We start from the raw sequence: 18785 nt of genomic DNA on the forward strand, positions 1-18785 counted from the left end.
GCTTCAAATCTTCTAAAAGGAACTTCACAGTGTGCTTGTCTGATGTTTCGATTTCTTTACCTAATAGTGGTAAAATCAAATCGGTCTGAATGTCCCTGTAAACTTTGAAGGAGAGTGGTGTATGGCTGATGGTCTCTCTCTCATGACCGCCACCGGGTGGGCCCCCTCCGTTGCTGTAATTTCACCCAAATTAACTAACCACCAAGGGGAAACATTTGACAGTCATGGAGATATTTTCTGTTTGGCCTCTGCTGCTGGCTTACTGGGCTTCCTATTGCTTACTAAGTTCCACATAACAAATCAACCTACGATTGGGGAAAAAAAGGCTGTTAGCCGGCTCTTAAGGTCTTATCTTAAATCTCAAACCAGGTAGGTCGTGTGTACTGTACAATTCGATCTAGTTGGTTGGGTATGCTGTGGGTCCCGTCAGCCAGGGAGTGTCAGCTGGCGGGAACTAGAAGGCGGGCCTTCTCTTCCATAGCGCCTGCGCTCTGGAACATCCTCCCTCCAGAAACTAGGATGTCCCCGACCCTGCTGGCCATTCATCAGCCATGAAGACCTGGCTTTGTGCCTGGGTCTGGGGCCTCGAGTGTGTGGATGGTCCCATCTCATGGCTGTATTAATATCCATGCATTGCTTACTTGGCAGCCATGAATGTTTTCTTTTGTATTTATTTTATATTTTAACTGTTTTAATTGTAATTGTTTTAATTGTTTTAATTGTTTTATAGTTTTATTGTTGTAAGTGCCCGGAGTCACTCACTGAGATGGGTGGCTATAGAAATCAAATAAATATAAATAAGTAAATAAATAAATGAATAAATTCCACTGAATAACAAGGATTGACATATTAGTAGGGAGAGAAATGAACACAAGATTCTCAGTCACATCTCACCTCTGGTTTACCTTTTATTTTGGGTGCCAGGCACTTTTGTGTGGAAAAAAGGTTGCCTAACTCCCCTCTGCTTTTTTTATAAGATTTTTTCTTGGGGTCAGCAAAGGGTAACATATTTTCTTGGATATGAAATATGATGTCTGAAAGTTTACTGTCCCTGCTCTCATATCCGAGTGAAGAGAGTTTTGGGGGAAGGGCGTGGAGTCCCCCTGTCCTGGGACTGATTCTCTCCAGCCTCTGACGTCAGTGAAGTTGGAGAAGAAACCGGATTCCTGATGGAAATATTGAGATAAAAAATATGAGGAGTAAAGGGAAATGACTCAGAAGAGAGGAATAACATACAGAGTGCCCTTGACAGAGCAGAAAACTGGGCTGACACCAACAAATGGCTGACCAGTCAGCATCGCAGTGAGGGGTTGGAGTCGGTCAATGGTGCTAACCTCACTCTCAAGAGCTAAACTTCCTGAATCTTTTGCGAATATAAGGATGAGGCAAAAAAAAAAAGAAGGACTGCAAGGCAACAAAAAGCAATTTACACTTCCTATAGCACACCGACTATAACCCTTGCACTAGCCACATTCAGATGTCACCCAAACATCATTTCTCTAGATCATCAGGGACTAGAGAGTTGGGAGAAGGTTGTTATTTGCTTAATAATTAGCAAAATGACTGTGTTCCATTTGTGTTTCTTTGGCAGAAACACAGCTGCACAAGGGCTGCTGGGGGAAATATGGTCAGAAGTGCTACACTTTGAAAAGAGCCCTCACAATTCCCCTTGTGCCACTGAAATCTCCGACATTTGCAAAAACAGGGAAAGGGTTGCCATTGGGCTGTCTTGACAGTTTATCCCTGTATTTTGACCTGTGTTTTAGCCAACTTCCTCCTTTTCAGGGTGCATTCCCTCTAAGGTCTGTTCAAGAAGAAAAGGTTCTTGCCTTTACCATTGCTCTTTCTGTCGACCATGTACATGAGCAGATGGGATGGTGGCTCAAGACTGCTGGCCTTCAAAACACTTCTGCTCTTCTTCATCCTTCCAGAGAGGGTCAGTGAGGGTTTGGAATCCATGAGCAGTCAACTCACCAACGATCCAGCAAAACCTGCCACCTCCAGAGGGGAAATGATACTTGGGGGATTTGTTTCCCTTCTAAATATTGACGAAACCTTACAGAGTTTCACCAAAGAGCCAGAGATTTACTTATTTGGAAAGTAAGTGCATCTTTCTTCTTTGAATTATGTGCATTGCATCTTCAGAGAAAGCTGATAGAATCAAGGCAAGGGGTAGATAATGCAGGTTCAGATCCTGCACCTATCCCTTGGCTGCCACATTCAGCGGAACTAGGAATTTTGAACATGGCCCCCAGAGAGGTGCCTTTAAGTAAACATCCAGAAAACATAAAACTTGGATCGGCTTCTAAATTAATGGACCATCTTTGAGATTTATCAAACATACATTTAGCATACATTCTCAGAATACTGAGTTTCCAAGGCATACTCAAACATTTCTCCTCCACCCATCCCAAGAATCAAAGTCTCATAGAGCTCATTTAAAATAGGGCCATTGGACTCTCCATCTTTTTCCAATAGAAGAAATACTGGGGCTTTCCACGTCTTCTCTAACTGGAAAGCAGAATTCAGAAATTGAAAGGCAGGATAGTGTAATTATTTACAGGAACACATTAGGAGCAGTATTTTAAAGGGAATAAAATTCCAAGAGACTCACTTCTGAGAAATTCACTGGAGACACCCCTCATCCAATGGTTTATTAGCTAATTCCAGTGGATGAAGAGAATATTTGGAAAAGATTAAAAGATTTGAAAGTAGAGTGTGAAGATGTATCTCCATATTGAGTGTTCACATATATTGATTTAAGACTAGCTGGATGTGAATTTTTACACAGTATTAGTACCAGAAGCAGATAAAGAGATGAAGGAGTTCATCTTTCCACAAGAAAGAAAGAAGGAAGTTGCAAAACATCATACAATGGGTGAACTAAAAGTTTATTTTTTATACGTGAGCATATAATTCACATATATCCCCCCAAAGTTGACTTGAAAAGTTGATATGCTGCTGAATGTGGATTTCCTGTTCACATGAAAAGTAAATCTGATTCTTGGTTTACAGTCTTTGGAAAATCCAAAATTACTCCCCTCTGCACAAATTGCTGGAATTCCCTACATTATTTAAAACTATTTTGCTTCTATGGCTGGTATAACGATATGTCCTTGTGCACTCTCCTTTCAGCATGATGCCAAAAAACTACCAGCACATTCTTTCCATGTATTTTGCTGTTCGTGAGATCAACCAGGACCTCCAGCTGTTACCCAACACCACACTAGGATTGGAGGTTTATGAAAACTGTTTCAGTGTCAGGCTGGCCAGTAAGCACCTCCTAGATCTTCTCTTCTTGAAACAAAGGAATCCCATCAACTACAACTGTTTCAGAAGGAGGAGGAGGAACCTCTTGGCTATCATTGGTGGCCTCACCTCCCCAAACTCCATCCACATGGCCCACGTCCTGAATACCTACAAGATTCCACAGGTATGAGCATTTTCCACAGATCAAGATGGAGTTTCAGAAAGAGTCTGCACAGAATAGGAAATGATGAAAAAGACAGAATGAGAATATACAATGAAGAAACAGGAAAATAATTTCTATTTTGAAAAAATGAATAGGGTCTATCAAAAAAATCCAGGAAAATAGATATTGGGTAAAAATAAATGGGGGGGGGGGGGAAAAAGGATTTTATTTGGCAGAGGGGGAAAAAACACCAAATGTTGCATACAGGTACATTTGAGGAATAGGCATTTGAAATACACATTGCCATATCTGGAGGTGTATGACAGCCTCTCTGACTTTACTATTTTGCCCAAAGTAGTGACATTTTTCCCTTGGTCTCCTCACAGGCTAAAATTATCCTTCCTAGATGTAACCTTACAACTGCCCAATTCCAGGAGGATTTGTAAGGAAGTGTTAAGACTATCCTGCCCTCCAACAGCTTTTGTGCCATCTTTATAGGAAAAAGTCTCCTAGGGAGTTTTCAGGCAAGAAAAACTTGGTCATTGCTAAGGAAGGTTGCATCTTTATATTGAGGGAAGTGTATCTGCCCTTCCCCGTTTTATTGTAAACCTCCCTGAAGTGGAGATGGGTGGTGAATACATTTATAAATAAATAAATAAATAAATAAATCTTAATGGTGCAAAAAAGGGTGGGCTGAAAATTATTCATAAATCATTTATTACCAGTCAAAACCTACATTAGCAGCAGTGATCTAAGAAGATCTCCGCTTCTTGCTGAATTTGAGTACCCATCAGTTTCAGCCAGTACATCCAGTGATCAGGAATGACGGAAACTGAAGTCCTCACCTTTCCCAGTTGTGAATGGGAGCCCACATTCTCAGGGTCTCATGTTGTGAACATTATGATCTTCTTCCATGTAAATCTTGATGGTAATGCTTGGTTATGTGCAATTCACTCGTAATGTTTAAGTAGAATCCAATGTTCTGGGGAGAATGGAAAAGCTTTATGTTCCTCAAGAGAAAAGGATGCACTTGTCAATTTAATTTTCAATGCCTCTTTCTCCTAAAAAGCTCAGTTATGGCTCCTCTGACCCAGTCCTGAGTGATAAAAGGCAGTTCCCTTCCTTCTTCAGCATGGTTCCCAATGAAAACTTACAGTATGAGGGGATTGTCCAGCTACTGAAGCATTTTGGATGGAACTGGATTGGCCTTTTGGTATCTGAGGATGAGAATGGGGAAACCTTTCTCCAAAATCTCCAGCCAAAGCTCTTCCAGAATGATATTTGCATTGCTTGGATGCAGTTGATCCCACTTCTGATAAATTTGAGATTAAATAAACAGTCTCTTCTTGCAACACTACACAAAATAGGAGATGCCCTCTTAGAGAAGAAAATCAATGTGTTCCTTGTCTCTGGGAGTGCCCAATCCATGGAGGGTCTACAATGGGTTCTACATTCTTCTGAATTTTTTGATATGACCCCAGTAGATCACAGAGTCTGGATCACAACATCCCAGTGGGATTTCACTATAGTGTTAAGTGAAAGGGGGAGTTTCCCAGCACAAACCTTCAATGGGTCCTTATACTTCTCACTCCACACAAATCGGGTGCCAAGATTTCAGGAGTTTCTTGAGAGCATAAACCCTTTTTCAAATCGCTTTCCTGACATGACTTGGTTCTGGGAGTCTGCATTTCGCTGTTCATTCCGCCCAGATCTCAAAGGAGCAAATCGCTGCACTGGGAGAGAAAAACTGGGGAGTCTTCCTGGCTCTGTCTTTGAAATGACCATGTCTGGAGAGAGCTACAACATCTACAATGGGGTTTACTCTGCAGCACATGCTTTGCAAGCAATGCGTTCAAGAAGAGCAAAGGCAGCTTCCCTGAGGAATCAGGATGGGGCAAATATTTGGGAGGTTCAGCCATGGCAGGTATGTCATCAGTCACACAAATACACAGATGCTGCCAAAGATCACAAAATTTGAGCGCACAGAACTAAAATTGCTGTGGTTTGTCTCCTCAGTCTTTGTTATGGGGCCCGTCCCATTCTCATTTGGGAAACAACGTATATGTTCCGGCTAAGTAGCCCTGCTGCTCTTGCTGCAGGATTATTTATACACACATGCGTAGAGAAAAGGTTTACAGATATGCCATCATACACTTCAGCATCTGCTGCGGTAGTCATGAAGAAAGATGGTGGGCACGTGCTGTGACTGATTGAAGGGTATGTGCTGCTTGAGTAGAAAAGAAAATGAATGGTTTCACAAAATCAAAAGTTGCACCTATTATAAGTTATATATTCTCAGCAAGTTCATCACCCTGCCCGGCTTATGTGGCCTCAGAAATCAGCAGGGTTGGGCCCAGAATATACGTGGAGGAGCAACCATAAGCAAATATTATTTATTAATTTCTTAATCAAATTTATCACCACCCATCTCCCAAAAGGGACTCTGGGCAGTTTACAATAAAACATAAATAAGAAAAATATAAAACTGTGAAATACTATAATATATAGTGAAATAAATATGATAAAAACGCCAATGGCTGAAAGTTCTCTGTAATTTGCAAGCAGAGCAGGGTCCTTCTAAGAAACTAACCATCCCCAGGAATGGCTACTCTCTTTCCCGCCCCAGGCATGATAACAGAACCAGGTCTTTAGTTGTTTCCTAAAGTCCAGGAGGGAGGGAGCCAATCTCACTTCCGGGGGAAGGATATTCCAAAGGGCAGGGGCTGTTGCAGAGAAGGCCTGCCTCCTGGACCCTGCCAGATGGAATCCTCATATTGACAGGCTCCATAGCATGCCCCCTCTGCATGACCAGGAGGGACGGGTTGATCTGATGGGGAAGAGACGGTCCCATAGCTAACCTGGACCCTTGCCATGTAGGCCTTTAAAGGTGATAGCCAACACCTTGAATTGGACCAGGAAGCATTCTGGCAACCAATGCAGCTCGCAGAGCAAAGGGGTGACATGTGCTGATCTTGGGAAACTCAAGATCACCTGTGCAGCTGCATTTTGCACCAGCTGTAGCTTCCAGCTACTCTTCAAGGGTAGCCCCATGTAGAGTGCATTGCAGTAGTCTATATGGGAGATAATCAGGGCATGAGTGACCGTTCGAAGGGCCTCTTGCTCCAGGAAGGGGCGTAACTGGTGCACAACATGAAGTTGCACAAAGGCCCTCCTAGCCACGGCTGCCACCTGCTCTTCGAGCAGGAGCCGTGAGTCCAGGAGGACACCCAAGTTATGCACTGGGTCTGTCTGGGGCAGTGCAACCCCATCCAGAACTAAAGATGACAATTTCCCAGAGATCAAGAAGACATTAATCCATAGCCACTCCATCATCCCCCGGTTCAGCTGCAACCTGTTGTCCCCCATCCAGGCCCCCACAGCCCCCAGGCACTCAGAAAGGAGGGCCACGGCATCACTTACTTCACCCAGGATGGAGATGTATAATTGGGTATCATCTGCATATTGATGATACCTAACCCCGTAGTGACGGATGATCTCACCCAGTGGTTTCATGTAGATGTTAAAAAGGAGGGAGAGAGTACCAAACCCTGTGGCACCCCACAAAGTAGGGGCCGTGGGCCGGATCTCTCACTCCCTATCAACACTGACTGGGACCAACCCTGGAGGAAGGAGGTGAACCAGCACAGAACCACACCACCCACCCCCAACTCCCTAAGTCGGTAGAGAAGGATACCATGGTCGATGGTATTGAAAGCCACTGAGACATCAAGAAGACCAAGGATGGATGCGCTGCCTCCATCCCGCTCCCGCCAGAGGTCATCCATAAGTGCAACCAATGCCATTTCCGTCCCATAACCAGACCTGAAACCTGACTGAACAGGGTCTAGATAATCCGTTTCCTCCAGGACCCCCTGGAACTGCAAAGCCACCACTTTCTCAACCACCTTCCCCAATAAGGGGAGGTGGGAGACTGGGCAAAAATTGTCCAGTATAGTAGGGTCCAGCAATGTTTTCTTGAAAAGGGGGCACACCAGCGCTTCTTTAAAGGCTGCTGGGAACACCCCCTCCCTCAAGGATGTATTTATCATCACCTGGACCCAGCCACATGTCACCTCCCGAGCTGCTTTCACCAGCCAGGAGGGGCATGGGTCTAATTGGCATGTGGTAGTCCGAAGGACCCTGTCCACTTCCTCAGGTTCAACAGGATCGAACTGGTCCCAGATAACCTGGTAAGTATGTTCCCTGGGTATCTCTTCTGACTCTGTCTCATGCTCGGAATCCAACTCAGTCCGGATCTAAGCGATCTTATCCTGCAGGTGCCCCGAAAATTACTCAGCATAGCCCTGTAGGTGGATTTCTGACTACCCTTTCCCCAAAAGGGATCGGATAACCTTAAACAGGGCCACTGGGTGGCATTCTGCAGACACAATAAGAGTCGAGAAGTACTGGCACTTTGCGGCTCTAAACGCCACAAGGTAGGCCTTAATCACCGCTCTAGCTTGTGTTCGGTTGGGTTCGGCTTTTGTCTTCCTCCAGTGGCGCTCTAGGCATCTCTTAACCCTCTTCAAAACCCGCAGCTCCTCTGTAAACCACGGGGAGTGCCGGGTTTGGGTGGGCAAGTGAGGCTGCACAGGTGCAATCCTGCCCAAGGCTCCGGCCGCCTCCCTATTCCAGGCAGCAGCCAGGGCCTCCGCTGGACTGTGCAGGAGAGACTCGGGTATAACCCCCAGCTCCCTCTGAAACCCAGCCGGGTCCATCAGTTATCAGGGGCAGACCAATTGAATGGGTCCTGCCTCCCTGCAGAAGGGGGTGGCATGAGAGAATCTCAAGGCCACCAGGGCATGATCTGACCATGACAAAGGGGAAAGATGTAATTCTCCCCTCAGATCAACTTGCCACTGCTCCGACAAGAAAACTAGGTCCAGGGTGAGGCCACTGTCTTGAGTCAGGTCCTGAATAATCTGAAACAGGCCCATGGCTGCCATGGTAGCCATGAACTCCCAGGCTACTTCCAAGGCCTGCCCCAGGGATGGCAGATTGAAGTCCCCCAATACCATAAGCCTGGGGAATTCCACCGCCAGCCCCGAGACGGCCTCGAGCAGCTCAGGCAGGGAGGTTGCTATGCAGCAGGGAGGCTGGTACAATAGCAACACTCCCGACTGTTTTCAGGAACCCAGCTTGAAAAATAGGGTCTCATACCCGGCCACTTGTGGATCAGGACCCCTGACAGCCACTAGGGATTCTCAGATGACAACAGCTACCCCTCCTCCCCTGCCCTGAGGTCACAGCTGATGCCAGACTCGAAACCCAGCCGGACATATCTCCAAAAGAGCAACATCTCCTTCCATGCCCAGCCAGGTTTCCGTAATACATGCCAGGTCTGCCCCCTCTTCTGTGATCAAGTCACATATGAGGGGGGCCTTGTTGTTTATTGACCTGGCATTACAAAGAAGCAGCCAAAAGTCAGGACAACCACAAGTCTGCTATCCAGGACCAGGGAACATGCCACAGGTAACAAACACTGGGGGTGTCTTCCTCTATGATGACCCACGCTCTGGCTCCTGTCATATCATCCCTACCCGTCACCACCTCAATCACCTGCCCTGCCCTACAACAAGCAGAATCTTGAGATCCATTAGTCCCCACTCCGGGACTCCTGAGATCACTGGTTAAGGATAGGGACCCCTCCATTCGTTCACACAACCACAGTTCAACTCAATCACAGGGCGATGAAGGCCCCCCACCCCAGTGCACCAGCTGATGGTCTCGGCACTAGTAGAGCCCAACCACCACCCACACTCACACACTGTGCCTCCCCTCGGCTATCACCGAAATATCACCTCTTGGTTCGACTAGCAATTTAAAAAAAGTAAGACGAGGCAATAAGAAACCATTTCAGGACTCTTGGAAAGGTACCTACATGGTTGTTTAGTCCCCAGAAGATCATCTCAACTGGATGGTGCACTTACCTCTTGATATATAAAATTTCCCCTTCCAATTGGTAGGATGTATTTCCATTGTAACATTCCAGATGCATTATACGCATTATAACAGTCCGGACATATGTCACAAGAAGGATTGGAATGAGGAAGGGAAGCTTCCATGATATCCAAGAATATAAATAATAATTATTGGAGAACGTTAGGAAGCCAGATTCAATAGAAGTTCAACAATGCTGTGATTCAGGAAGAGGGGCTATATAGAGAAGCAGTGTTCCATGTCCCCTTGTGATTACCACCATATATAACAATCTGCTTGCTCCCTCCCACTTCTGGGTGGGATGGCATGTTTCCCCCTGTTCTTTAGTTTTCCAACAACTGCTGTTTTGCCCTGCTTATGTGAGAACCCTATCTTCTACTGAGAATGCTTTCTGATCTTGCTTTCTCATCTGTTCTACTTTTCTTCTCCCTCAAATCCAGCTTCATTACTTTTTGGGAAACACCCATTTTAATAACGGTGCAGGAGATGAAATCATTTTTGATGAGAAGGGGGACTTTGACCCTGGATATGACATCTTCAACATGGTCACGTTCCACAACAAATCTTTCCAGAGAATTCAGATTGGAAGGATGGTCTCCAAAGCCCCCGATGGGAAGACGTTCATCATCAGTGAAAGTGCCATTCTGTGGAATCACAAGTTTCAGCAGGTGGGAAATTTGGGGGTTCTTTAATTAGTTCAGATATAAAATTATAATTTTATAATTCATAATTTTGTTGTTGTTTATTCATTCATTCACTTCCGACTCTTCATGACTTCATGGACCAGCCCACTCCAGAGCCTCCAGTCGGTCGTCAACACCCCCAATTCCCCCAGGGACAAGCCCGTCACCTCGAGGATATCATCTATCCATCTTGCCCTTGCTCGGCCCCTTTTCCTTTTGCCTTCCACTCTCCCTAGCATCAGCACCTTCTCCAGGGTGTCCTGTCTTCTCATGATGTGGCCAAAGTATTTCAATTTTGCCTTTAATATCATTCCCTCAAGTGAGCAGTCTGGCTTTATTTCCTGGAGGATGGACTGGTTGGATCTTCTTGCAGTCCAAGGCACTCTCAGAATTTTCCTCCAACACCACAGTTCCAAAGCATCTATCTCCCTTCTCTCCGCCTTCCTTATGGTCCAGCTCTCGCAGCCATATGTTACTACTGGAATTACCACTGCTTTAATTATGCAGACCTTTGTTGTCAGTGTGATGTCTCTGCTCTTCACTATTTTATCGAGATTTGTCATTGCTCTTCTCCCAAGGATTAAGTGTCTTCTGATTTCCTGACTGCAGTCAGCATCTGCAGGAATCTTTGCACCTAGAAATACAAAGTCTTTCACTGCGTCTACATTTTCTCCCTCTATTGGCCAGTTATCAATCAAGCTGGTTGCCATAATCTTGGGTTTTTTGGAGGTTTAGCTGCAAGCCAGCTTTTGCACTTTCTTCTTTCACCTTCATCATCAGGCTCCTCAGTTCCTCTTCGCTTTCAGCCATCAAAGTGGTATCATCTGCATATCTGAGATTGTTAATGTTTCTTCCAGTGATTTTAACTCCAGCCTGGGATTCCTCAAGCCCAGCATGTTGCATGATGTGTTCTGCGTACAAGTTGAATTGGTAGGGTGAGAGTATACAACCCTGCCATACTCCTTTCCCAATCTTAAACCAGTCCGTTGTTCCATGTTCTGTTCTTACTGTTCCTACTTGGTCGTTATACAGATTCTTCAGGAGGCAGACAAGATGACTTGGTATCCCCATACCGCTAAGAACTTGCCACAATTTGTTATGGTCGACACAGTCAAAGGCTTTGGAATAGTCAATAAGACAGAAATAGATGTTTTTTTCTGAAACACCCTGGCTTTTTCCATTATCCAGTGGATTTGGTCCCTAGTTCCTCTGCCTTTTCTAAACCCAGCTTGAACATCTGGCAATTCTCGCTCCATGAATTGCTGAAGTCTGCCTTGCAGGATCTTGAGCATTACCTTACTGGCATGTGAAATGAGTGCCACTGTTCAATAGTTTGAACATTCTTTAGTGTTTCCCATTTTTGGTATGGGGATATAAGTTGATTTTTTCCAATCTGATGGCCATTCTTGTGTTTTCCAAATTTGCTGGCATATAGCATGCATCAAGCATGCTTGACAGCATCATCTTGCAAGATTTTGAACAGTTCAGCTGGGATGCCGTCGTCTCCTGCTGCCTTGTTATTAGCAATGCTTCTTAAGGCCCATTTAACCTCACTCTTCAGGATGTCTGGCTCTAGCTCACTGACCACACTGTCAAAGCTATCCCCAATATTGTTATCCTTCCTATACAGGTCTTCCGTATATTCTTGCCACCTTTTCTTGATCTCTTCTTCTTCTGTTAGGTCCTTGCCATCTTTGTTTTTGATCTTACCCATTTTTGCCTGGAATTTACCTCTGATGTTTCTAATTTTCTGGAAGAGGTCTCTTGTCCTTCCTATTCTATTGTCTTCTTCCACCTCCACGCATTGCTTGTTTAAAAATAATTCCTTATCTCTTCTGGCTAGCCTCTGGAATTTTGCATTGAATTGGGCATATCTCCCCCTATCACTGTTGCCTTTTGCTTTCCTTCTTTCTTGGGCTACTTCTAGTGTCTCGGCAGACAGCCATTTTGCCTTCTTGGTTTTCTCTTTCTTTGGGATGTATTTTGTTGCTGCCTCCTGAACAATGTTGCAAACTTCTGTCCATAGTTCTTCCAGGACCCTCTCTACCAAGTCCAGTCCCTTAAATCGATTCTTCACCTCCACTGCATATTCCTTAGGAATATTAGTGAGCTCATATCTAGCTGATCTGTGGGTCTTCCCTAATCTCTTTAGTCTGATCCTAAATTGTGCAAGAAGAAGTTCATGATCTGAACTACAGTCAGCTGCAGGTCTTATTTTTACCGACTGTATAGATGTCCACCACCTTTGGCTGGAAAGGATGTAGTCAATCTGATTTCGGTGTTGTCCATCTGGTGGAGTCCATTTATAAAGGTGTCTCTTAGGTTGTTGAAAGAGAGTGTTTGTTATGCACATTGAGTTGTCTTGGCAAAATTCTATTAGCCTGCGTGCTGCTTCATTTTGTTCTCCCAGGCCATGCTTACCTGTAATTCCAGGTGTCATCTGACTGCCCACCTTAGCATCCCAGTCTCCTGTGATGAAAATAACATCTCTTTTAGGCGTGTTGTCCAGTAGATGCTGCAGATCCTCATAGAACTCATCTACTTCAGCTTCTTCAGCATCTGTGGTTGGGGTGTATATTTGGATCACTTTGATGTTAGATGGCTTGCCCTGAATTTGAATTGAGATCATTCTATTGTTTTTTGGATTGTATCCAAGCACTGCTTTAGCCACTTTACTATTAATTTTGAAGGCTACTCCATTTCTTCTGTGGTTCTCTTGTCCACAGTAGTAGATCTGGTGGTCATTTGATGTGAAGTAGCCCATTCCAGTCCATTTCAGTTCACTGATGCCCAAAATGTCTATCTTTAATCTTGACATCTCACCAATAACCACATCCAATTTGCCCTGGCTCATAGATCTTACATTCCAGGTTCCAATGGTGTGTTGATCCTTAGAACATCGGATTCACCGTTCACCACCAGCACCGGCGGCTGCTAGCCGTCCTTTCGGCTTTGAGCTAGCTGTGTCATGACGTCTGGGGCTAGTTGAACTCATAATTCATAATATCCTTGGTTAAAGACGTGAAAATCCAAGTAGAGCATAGTCATAATGTCCTGGAGTCTAGTCATTTTGCTGGATGTTTGTGTTTCTCGTCATGAAAATATTTACAAAGAGAATTTGGTTTCCTATCCTGAGTTGCATCCTGGAATGTTTTATGATATAAGGATATTTGTGTGAATCAGTGTTTTAAAATTCCTTAATATGCTACTAACTTTAAGAAGTTGTTATGGAATTTTTAAAAGAAAATTACAGAATAAATGTAAGGAGCAAATCGCTTTTAAAATGTGATGAAACTTCATAGTAAATATCTCCTATGTATAGAGAATATATATGAGTGGGATATTATTTCTCCATTCTTATGGGAAAGAATAAGCAGGCATGTGGAAAAACTGAGTGAAAGTGCTGAGGCTGGACAAAACAATACAACAATTTTTTTCAAGTGAATATTTCCCTCTTTCTCACAAAACGGAAAACTTATTTGAGAATTTCCTCTCATTTTTAAAATGTACAATATTATTTCCTTGTATAGTTTCCCCCATTTAAATTTCTTCTTAGCTTTCTTGTGGATGCAAAATTATGTCTTCTGCAACAAAGGAAGTAAAATGAGCACACTTTCTGAAAAGAAACAAGGGTTGCTACTGGTGGATGCGCTCTATGTGGCTATGACACAAAGAAACTACACATATACTCCAAATAGCAGAGGCTACCATGCTATCGCCTTTTGTGGTTGTACAATACCAAATAAGTAGGACATGGTATCATGCAATACAGGATGGTTGCTAGAAAGGTAGAACACTTCCAACGACTATTTATATCATGGGATGTCTTGTGCTCAAAAGGGGTTGCACCCTCCTTCAATTTCGCAAACCAGTTCCCTTTCTAATTTCACTGTTTCCAAATGAAGCGGAGAATATCCAGATGTGGTTGGTGAATGCTACCCATAAACCTTACTGTTGATCATTTTCAGGTACCTCCTCTTGCCAGATGTGTGCAGAGATGCCGCCAGGGGTACAGCAAGGCTGTTCAGGAAGGGAAACAAGCTTGTTGCTACAATTGTACCAAATGCCCCGAAGGAAGAATTTCAGCTGAAATTGGCAAGTGGAAGAGAAAAGAAAGAAAAGAATTATAAAGGAGGAACATCCAGAATTTTCAAGTGCATTCTTATTTCATTTTTTCCAATTTTGCTATAGTACCTAGTGAAATATTAAACTTCAGGAACATTTGTTAGCTTACATTCTGTATAAATTGATCTCCTTCACCATGTTGAGAGATGCAGTTCTTTTAAGAAAGAAACAGTGGAAAGTAGCATGGAAACACAGAAATTGAACTTTTGCATTCATGATAGCACAGAATCTTTTGTGAAAGGTTGAGAAAGGATAATTGTGTGAGTGGACTGGGGAGGAGGAATGGCATCACCAGGAGTGTTTTCTCTAAGTTAGTTGTGTACAATGTTCTGCATGTTTGGAAATGACAAGGCCTTCTTCATGTATTTCAGATGCAGACCAATGTGGGAGATGCCCAGAAGACCACTATTCCAATGCAGAAAAAGACCAGTGCCTTCCCAAAGGTTTCAGCTATTTATCCTACGGCGAACCCTTGGGAGTCGCTCTGACTTCCTTGATTCTTTTCTTTTCAACAACCCTCATTTTAGTGGCAGTGATCTTTCTTCTGCACTGGGACACCCCCATTGTCAAAGCCAACAACAGGAACATCACATGCATCCTTCTCTCCTCTCTCCTCCTCTGCTTTCTCTGCTCCCTGTTCTTTATTGGCTGGCCTGGGGAAGTGACCTGCTTTCTCAGGCAAACTCTGTTTGGCACCATTTTCTCCATCTCGGTTTCCTGTGTCTTGGCCAAAACCATCACGGTAGTTCTGGCCTTCTTGGCCACCAAGCCAGGAAAACGGATGAGGAAGTGGCTAGGGAGAAGACTGGCAGCATCTGTCATTGTCCTTTGCTCCTTTATCCAAGCTGTTATCTGTGCAGCATGGTTGATCACCTCTCCTCCCTTCCCAGAGTTGGACATGCATTCCCTGACTGATGAGATCATTGTGCAATGTAATGAAGGCTCGGATTCCATGTTCTATGTTGTCCTGGGCTATTTGGGGCTGCTGGCCAGCATCAGTTTCACTGTGGCTTTCTTTGCAAGAAAATTGCCAGATACTTTCAATGAAGCCAAGCTGATCACCTTCAGCATGCTTGTGTTTTGCAGCGTTTGGCTGTCTTTCATTCCAGCCTATCTGAGCACCAAAGGAAAACATATGGTGGCTGTGGAGATCTTCTCCATCTTGGCCTCTACCACAGGTCTCCTGGGCTGCATCTTTCTCCCCAAGTGCTACATCATGTTGTTGAGCCCACATCTAAACACAAAAGGACATTTGAACAGGAGGATAGTATAATGACTACTCACAACATTCTATTTTCTGCATATATCAGTGACTAGAAATATCTTTAGGGGAGAGCCCAAAAGTTCTAGATGGCAGACATGGCAAAGCAACTGAAGTCCTTCCTTTTTTTCATGTTCTGGATGTATTTTCCATGGAGTAAAGGAGAAGGGTTTTGATAGCTCAGTATCCACTCTTTGTTTGACACTTTGAAAGCCCACCCCTCTCCAATGCTGCTGCTGGTGATTAAACCGCTTTTATTCTATGTTTTCTCTTCTTATTGCTGACGTACATATTTTATTATATCTCTTTCTCCATGGTTTGATTGATATATAAGTCTTGGTGATAACACTTCATAGTTATTCAGAAAAGGTCTTACTGATTCTTTATTTTCTAACATCCAAACTGTCGCACACATTTATACTGGCATGGTTTTATCATCAAACCCATCTGAGCATGTCATCATGAGAAAACAAACGAGGCTTGCACAGACACACTTACATGAGTCAGTTATAACTTGGACAAGAGACAACTGAATTTTAGCTTTGATCTTGAAACATAGTTAATGCCTCCTCCCTGCTTCTGCTCTCCAAACACAGCCCAGGCTACCCTTTCCCATGTGCTTGATCAGCACAGCCTGGCTGAAAATGCTACTAGTTTTTATTCAGGCTATTTGAGTTTTTACCTGGGCAGAATTTGCCAGGTTTCTAATTCAACACAGAAACGGCTGGATGGTCATCAGGGAAGGAAGGGTTTTTTCAGGGATGCAGCCCCCATTAGGACATTGTCTCCCGAAGAAGACCTCTCTATCTGGACTCCAAATATTGTTTTTCCTCTGTTGTTATAGCTTTAGGTCTTCCTCTAATCCTTGTTGGGAATGCTTCTATTATGTTTCAGTAGCTGTGACTCACAAAGAGATGGTAGCTGTGAGCCACAAAAAGTTGAGTCTGTAAGATAAATAAATAATTACTGACTAAATGTTATCTTACTACCATGACAGAGAAAAAGCTAATCATAAATCTCTCATCCATGAAAGTCTTTGCCTTGCTTTGAATGTCATTCAGCCTTGAGTCAGGTGCTCCTCAACCCTGCCTATTCTAAAATGCTTCCATGGTCTCTTCTGAGAATGTGCTCCTGCTGGCCTTCTCAGCATAATCAATGCTTTATTGGTTTTAGTTTTGGTGTAACTGGAGGATCCAGATTAAGTCCTCATAGAAGGACAATGGACCTTTTGATCCAGGACTTTCGAAGCCTTTTCTCCTTCATTTGGTAGATGTCCATTGGCTGGTTCTAAGGCACCGGAGGGACCAGAGCTCCTTAGGTCACAACCTCCCATCCCACTATTGGAGCTTCTTTCACTTGCAGACAGAGACCCTCCATGAAGAGGTTCTTCCAGCCACAGCAGCTGGGACTTGGGTCTAACTTTTAGTCAGATCCCATGGCCATCCACCAAAAGGTCCAAAGGGCTTCCCAGTGTGACAATGATTTATGGATTGGGATCTCCCAAGAATCAGGATGATGTAGCTTGCCATTTTAGAGAAAAGGAAAAAGTATCCAAGGAGTTTTAATTGAATAGAGCAGACAGTTCTACTTAATGGCTCTGGATGATAATTAATTACATCCAATTAATTCAAAGAAGGGAGGCCGCAGGCTCAGGCCAGTTCACCTCACAGGGACGCTACTCTTCTCCATCCTACATAATGGTGAAATGCCCTATGGTTTTTGTAATTGCCTCCTACGTTTCAGGACTAAAGGCTTGCCCTGGTGACATCTCTAATTAACTCTTTTTCCTCTCCTATACAGATTCCTGAAACTCAAAAAGGTAATATTTTAACAATAGAGCTATTATCCATAAAGTTACAGCACAATTAGACTGAAGGAAAAAAATCTATGTAATTCTCGTCCCAGCTCTTTCTTATTTCCATTGTCACTACCCAAAACAGCTACTGAGAGAGTGACAGAGGGCTTCAAATCTTCTAAAAGGCACTTCACAGTGTGCTTGTCTGATGTTTCCATTTCTTTACCTAATAGGGGTAAAATCAAATCGGTCTGAATGTCCCTGTAAACTTTGAAGGAGAGTGGTGTATGGCTGATGGTCTCTCTCTCATGACCGCCACCGGGTGGGCCCCCTCCGTTGCTGTAATTTCACCCAAATTAACTAACCACCAAGGGGAAACATTTGACAGTCATGGAGATATTTTCTGTTTGGCCTCTGCTGCTGGCTTACTGGGCTTACTATTGCTTACTAAGTTCCACATAACAAATCAACCTATGAGTGGGGAAAAAAAGGCTGTTAGCCGGCTCTTAAGGTCTTATCTTAAATCTCAAACCAGGTAGGTCGTGTGTACTGTACATTTCGATCTAGTTGGTTGGGTATGCTGTGGGTCCCGTCAGCCAGGGAGTGTCAGCTGGTGGGAACTAGAAGGCGGGCCTTCTCTTCAATAGCGCCTGTGCTCTGGAACATCCTCCCTCCAGAAACTAGGATGTCCCCGACCCTGCTGGCCATTCGTCAGCCATGAAGATCTGGCTTTGTGCCTGGGTCTGGGGCCTCGAGTGTGTGGATGGTCCCATCTCATGGCTGTATTAATATCCATGCATTGCTTACTTGGCAGCCATGAATGTTTTCTTTTGTATTTATTTTATATTTTAACTGTTTTAATTGTAATTGTTTTAATTGTTTTAATTGTTTTATAGTTTTATTGTTGTAAGTGCCCAGAGTCACTCACTGAGATGGGTGGCTATAGAAATCAAATAAATATAAATAAATAAATAAATGAATGAATAAATTCCACTGAATAACAAGGATTGACATAATAGTAGGGAGAGAAATGAACACAAGATTCTCAGTCACATCTCACCTCTGGTTTACCTTTTATTTTGGGTGCCAGGCACTTTTGTGTGGAAAAAAGGTTGCCTAAATCCCCTCTGCTTTTTTTATAAGATTTTTTTTTGGGGTCAGCAAAGGGTAAGATTTTTTCTTGGATATGAAATATGATGTCTGAAAGTTTACTGTCCCTGCTCTCATATCCGAGTGAAGAGAGTTTTGGGGGAAGGGCGTGGAGTCCCCCTGTCCTGGGACTGATACTCTCCAGCCTCTGACGTCAGTGAAGATGGAGAAGAAACCGGATTCCTGATGGAAATATTAAGATAAAAAATATGAGGAGTAAAGGGAAATGACTCAGAAGAGAGGAATAACATACAGAGTGCCCTTGACAGAGCAGAAAACGGGGCTGACACCAACAAATGGCTGACCAGTTGGCATCGCAGTGAGGGGTTGGAGTCGATCAGTGGTGCTAACCTCACTCTCAAGAGCTAAACTTCCTGAGTCTTTTGCGAATATAAGGATGAGGCAAAAAAAAAAAGAAGG

At 43.8% G+C, this 18785-nt stretch overlaps 1 protein-coding gene across 1 annotated transcript; it reads left to right on the top strand.

The window, feature by feature from the left end:
* The first annotated feature begins 1855 nt into the window (after nucleotides 1–1855).
* Nucleotides 1856–15433, top strand: LOC134496821 (vomeronasal type-2 receptor 26-like). Its single transcript, XM_063302533.1, has 6 exons — nucleotides 1856–2100; nucleotides 3136–3433; nucleotides 4482–4625; nucleotides 9793–10020; nucleotides 14004–14130; nucleotides 14532–15433. Exons 1-6 carry the CDS (start codon nucleotides 1856–1858, stop codon nucleotides 15431–15433), a joined length of 1944 nt encoding a protein of 647 aa, XP_063158603.1.
* The last annotated feature ends 3352 nt before the right edge of the window (nucleotides 15434–18785 follow it).

This window comes from Candoia aspera, chromosome 4 (genome assembly GCF_035149785.1).
Source record: "Candoia aspera isolate rCanAsp1 chromosome 4, rCanAsp1.hap2, whole genome shotgun sequence".
Classification (NCBI taxonomy): Eukaryota; Metazoa; Chordata; class Lepidosauria; order Squamata; family Boidae; genus Candoia; species Candoia aspera.

Coding starts and splice junctions, on each gene's coding strand:
- LOC134496821 (XM_063302533.1), top strand. CDS start 1,856: ATGTACATGAGCAGATGGGATGGTGGCTCAAGACTGCTGGCCTTCAAA. Junction 3,434..4,481: donor ATACCTACAAGATTCCACAG/GTATGAGCATTT, acceptor TCTCCTAAAAAG/CTCAGTTATGGCTCCTCTGA. Junction 4,626..9,792: donor GGAACTGGATTGGCCTTTTG/GTATCTGAGGAT, acceptor CCTCAAATCCAG/CTTCATTACTTTTTGGGAAA.